The sequence below is a fragment of the Austrofundulus limnaeus genome, unplaced genomic scaffold (genome assembly GCF_001266775.1).
Source record: "Austrofundulus limnaeus strain Quisiro unplaced genomic scaffold, Austrofundulus_limnaeus-1.0 Scaffold359, whole genome shotgun sequence".
In the NCBI taxonomy this organism is placed as follows: Eukaryota; Metazoa; Chordata; class Actinopteri; order Cyprinodontiformes; family Rivulidae; genus Austrofundulus; species Austrofundulus limnaeus.
In genome coordinates, this window is record NW_013952761.1 from 448494 (window position 1) to 453395 (window position 4902).

Consider the following 4902-nt stretch of genomic DNA (forward strand, 5'->3'; position numbering starts at 1 on the left):
TAAATACGTATTTAGGTACTACCTAAATATTTAGGTAGCTAGCTAAATATTTAACTTAAATATTTAGCTAGCTACGTAAATATTTAGGTTGTTAGGAAAATTTTAAAGTTGCAAGCTAAATATTTAGGTCGCTATCTAAATATTTAAGTTAAATATTTAGGTAGCTAGGTAAATATTTAAGTTGCAACCTAAATATGTTAGGTTATATGAAATATTTCTAACATAAATATGTTAACTAAATATTAATTTGTAAGTTAAATATTTAGTTTATAAACTATGCCATTTATAAATGTATGAATCATATGGTGAATAACTGACTTTGAAAAATAAAACTGTTCTTTTTTTTCTTATAAAAGGCTAAGTAAAACAAAAACATTGGTGGTATTTTTTTGACTGTGACTTTACAAACGGCACCCCATTGTAATTGCGGTTGTTTTTTTTTACCCCTTTTTATAGTCAATCATATACAGTACAAGGTGATGCATTCAGTGTTACATTATGTACAAATGTTACAGTCTGAGCAAGTGGTCAGACTTAAAGTTTCATATCATGGCGCTGGTCAAGTTGCTGAGGGATCGGATGCTTCCCGTGTGCGTGTGCCGGCTCTTCCGCCTCACGCTCCGTAAGTAGTTCCTGTACAGGATCACGCTGATCACCCGGTCCTGGAACTGCTTGGAGACGATGTAATACAAAATGATGTCCAAGACCGTGCTGAGGTTCATCAGGAACGTGGTGAACACCGCCCATGTGTTGAACCCTCCATCTTCGCTGTTCCCCAACAAACGGAGCACCAAGCAGATGTGAAAAGGCACGAAGCACACCAGCACTTGGATGATGAGTGTGATGATGATCCGGACGGACTTTTGCTTCACTTTTGGTTTGAGTTTTGAAGTGCGACCGTGGATTAGATTGTCAACAATGATGACATAGCAGCCGATCATTATACCAATGGGCACGAGGAAGAAGAAGATGAGTCTAACAAAGTTCACCACGTTGTCTTGACGCATGTAGATGATGTCTTGCATCTTGATGCAAGTGGTATAGTTTGAGATGCGATCGGGGTCTTCCTCAGAGAATAGCAAAGGTACACTGCTGCCCAGAGTCATCAGCCACACTCCCAGGGTGCCCACCACAGCCTTCGGGACATTCCTCAGCTCCTTGCCATGCTTTGGTTGCACGATGGCCATGTAGCGGTCAGTGCTGATCAGCGCAAACAGCCACAGAGCCATGGAGGGGTAAAAGATGGTTAAAGCTGCACTGACCCGGCAGAAAATATCTCCAAAAGGCCAATAGTCCTGTTGGAGGTAAACCATCCTGAAAGGAAGCAGCAGGATGTAGGTGAGGTCCACCAGCGCCACATTTATCATGTGGATAGTGACTGAGTTTCTCTTCTTGGTTGTCAGAGCAAATACCCATAAGGCAGTGAGATTAACTATGACTCCTATGGTGAAGACGATGCTGTAGAAGACCAGGCTGGCCACACGGTACTCTACTGGACCCTGTTCTGTCTTCAGATTTAGAGATTCCACTGACATGTTGGAGGAGTTCAGGGAGACATTCATGCTGAAAAACAAAACAAAGATGTTTATTTCTTTATGTACATTTATTGCATCTTTAGATTTAAATATCCTCTTTTTTTACAAGATGAACATACATTTTATTTATTTTTTACTTTTGGGGCAAAATCCAATTCCTCTACTAATTTAAAAACACAGATTTGTATGTTCCAATGTCAAACAAATTAACATTTTGGATACAATTTATGCATCWTTGAAACTGCTTATGGGACTGGTTTGAGTTATGCTGCTAAGAAGAAAACATCTTAATTTTTTTTTACAATTAATTTCTACCTTGTATTAAACTGAAGATTGTACAAACAACGTACAGTTTTAAACCCAGAAATGCTATTGTGTACAAAATTATAAATGGCTATTTGGAAAAGTGTGCCAACAATGTATTTCAAAAATCGCTGAGCAATGAAAACAAGGTTGTAAGTAAATATTAGTTATGGCATTTCATATTTRATTAGGCCTTACTTGTCCATTGTCTGGCATGCCAAAGTTTTAAACACAGAGCTATGTGAAAAGCAGGTGCTGTGAATGACAGTCAGTTAACACTACACCAAACTTAAGCAGAATACCTGTAAACAGGTCTGAGTAAGGCCCTATTTTTTGTTCGGTTAGTTGTGGTCACCGTTTATTTTATTGTTATTTAACTGGGCAAATCCCACTGAGATCACAGATCTATTTTGCAAGGGAGGCCTGGGTCTGAAGACAGATATTGTACATGTTTCTGGCCATCTTGCCTCACTCCAAAGGTAATCGTTGATCAGATGTATATCCACTTTTTGAGAATATTGTTTTTAGTTTGGAGCTATTTTCAGCTGAATTTGTGGCTTATTTTTTTCTGTTAGATAGTAAAAAAAWTTTTAAAAAACCCAGAACTAGTAAGTTATATGTTTTTTTCTAGATGTTTAATGACCTCACATACAGAGTGACTGATAATGATAACTTACTTAAATTGAAGATAATCCCACATTTGTCCAAGTGACTGAAATCTAAGAGAAAAATAATAACAAAGACAACAGAGTCAAGCTTTATAGACACTGTGGTTCCTCTGCACGCAGTTCATATTTCTGGGTCAGAAAGCAGAATGTGATTTCCTGATGATGCTCTGTGATTGAAATAGAAAGTTTGCTGCTTCTAATTATGTCTCACAGTTTGCAGAAGCTGCTGGTTTATTACTGTAATGTTTTTTTTTTTTAAAAACCCGTGTCGCTGGACACATAAAGCAGACTTTATAAGGTCTGGATCAGCCTTTAAGTAAAACAACTTCAAATGAATAATTAAAAAAATCGTTTAAAGTTTTTGTACATGAATAATTTAAATAGAAGAAATCTGAGATATATTTTTTAAATGGGTGACGTCAGTGTGTCATTTTAACATCTCCTCACTTATTAGTGTTGTATAAGAACAAAAAGCTGTGAAATAGTCAAATATTAAAAATGAAATAAAATCAGCACCTGAAGACACATTCACTGAGCAGCTGTAAAACATGTCTTCCCTCAGTCTTAAAGGTGAAACAGATAAAAGAAGCTGCGTCTGGGCAGTAAAAGATTTCACTTACCATCAAAATCAAACAAGCATCTTGACCAGCTCACCTTCCAACAGGCTTTTAAAGCAAAACTGAGTTTGTCTGAACTCTCTACTGTAAAGAGCCAAAACAGGGAAATGAAATGTTTCATGTGAGATGTGGTGAAACTCAACGCAGTGTAAAGCCCCCCCATCATCACTTCCTGTGAGCTGCAGTTTCTTTACTTTTTTTTTTAAACATTCCTTTACAGTATCTGCGTGGCCGGAACCGAGAGGGCTATGCAGCTTTTCCGCAGTACGCAATTACACCCCCTTAAAGAAAATGATGTGCCATTAGAAGTGGGAGTGTGTTTGGCAGGCAGAGAGATGGCAGATTTAGGGCGAGTTATTGATTGGAAAAGTGGGGTCTGTCACAGCACATTAGTTCTCAGGGGAGTAATCCACAGCAGGTTGCTGTGAGAAGCATCTGCTGCTGGAGAGAAGTAATTAAAAACAGGATGTTGAGGCAGTTGCCATATAAACAGGAAATAAGACTGTGGTAATAGACACTTCACGCTGATGCTGTGAGATGGTTTTATATCACACTGACTTAATGGATGCAAAGCGCATACTTCAGGTGAAACACTCAAGGTCAGTCTGCGCTGGGATTGAATACAGATTAATGTGTGTGATTAATTTGTGTTTGAGCTGCTAACAGCCATAAATTAGGACACGAGGCTCAAAGATTGTGAGCAACAAGAAACTTCTTCCCCTGACTGCCTAACGGCTACTTTCAATTCCTTTTTATAGATCTCTTGAAATAGACACACACTCTCCCTCAACTTCCTGTTTCTGTCTTTTGTCTGCACTACACCTGCTTTTGAACACTTGGCTTTGATTTAGCTTTGGTGCCAAAACTTCCTTCCAAACTCCCTCCATAAACTTTATTATCGCTGCCTTTCCAGAGCCGTGTTTGTATCATTCAGTCTAATTCTTATTCCTGGGAAATAATTACCCATCGGCTCGTCCTCTTGATGTGTCTCAAAAATCTCCTACCAGATGGCACTCGGTGTACATTGCAATATGTTGTTATGACAACAGTCTGTGTGATGTTTTCCTCTCTTTGAAACTTGTCATGTGGTTGCCTCAGTGAGTATTCTGCTCCCCACAAAATGCTCCATAAATCACCTCAATAATAAACGACACGGCGTGGATGAACATGGCCATGTTTCACCAAACAAAGAGCTTCTAGAAAACAACAAACGCTGTGTTTTTTTAGAGGGGTTTATAAAAATTCAACTGTAAAAATAAAGATTTCATTTATTGATTTATTCTCATTTATGTCAGAGTTTACAAGAGGCCTATATTAGGGGGTTTGCAGTTATCTTTTTAACCTGTTTTACACTGTCCTCTAGAGGCTGACATGCAATACTACAATACTGTCTCAGTTTGTGTCCAGGACCAATGACATAAACCAGGGGTTCCCAAACTTTACCATGCAATGACTCCCAAACAGCATTAACGTCTGGGGGTGTGGGGACTAACTCATCTGGAGGTGACTAATATGTTATAAACACTGTTATGTTCAAGCTGAAAAATTAATGCTTTTAACAAAATTGACAATAAGAACAGAACAAAATAAATCAAATATTTTAAAGCTCTCTCAAACACCATTTTGATACATTATCATAAGTTATATTTTAAAATAATGATTCAAAATAGATTTGATTTTATAATGATTTAAAACATTTATTAGATTTATTTTATTTTTTTATTTTTGCACTTTATTCTTTCCTCCAGCTGTGCAAGGCCCAAGGAGGTTCTATAGAAC

General features: G+C 37.7%; 1 protein-coding gene across 2 annotated transcripts; it reads right to left on the minus strand.

Annotated features, from left to right (window-relative positions):
- Nucleotides 1-489: 489 nt before the first annotated feature.
- gpr18 (G protein-coupled receptor 18) lies at nt 490-3701 on the minus strand. Of its 2 annotated transcripts, XM_014023200.1 has the most exons (3): nt 3127-3190; nt 2516-2557; nt 490-1563 (listed from the first exon to the last, which is right to left on the minus strand). In XM_014023200.1, exons 2-3 carry the CDS (start codon nt 2536-2538, stop codon nt 543-545), a joined length of 1044 nt encoding a protein of 347 aa, XP_013878654.1. In that variant the 5' UTR covers nt 2539-2557; nt 3127-3190; the 3' UTR covers nt 490-542. The 2 variants fall into 2 exon arrangements, with proteins under 2 accessions (XP_013878654.1, XP_013878655.1); XM_014023201.1 differs by lacking the exons at nt 2516-2557; nt 3127-3190 and adding an exon at nt 3678-3701 and having other exon boundaries at nt 490-1508.
- Nucleotides 3702-4902: the final 1201 nt, after the last annotated feature.

Excerpts from the sequence above, each read along its gene's own strand:
- gpr18 (XM_014023200.1), bottom strand. The coding sequence starts at position 2,538 with ATGTGGGATTATCTTCAATTTAA. Across the intron at positions 1,564-2,515 it reads TGGGATTATCTTCAATTTAA|CATGAATGTCTCCCTGAACT; the intron begins GTAAGTTATCAT and ends TTTGTTTTTCAG.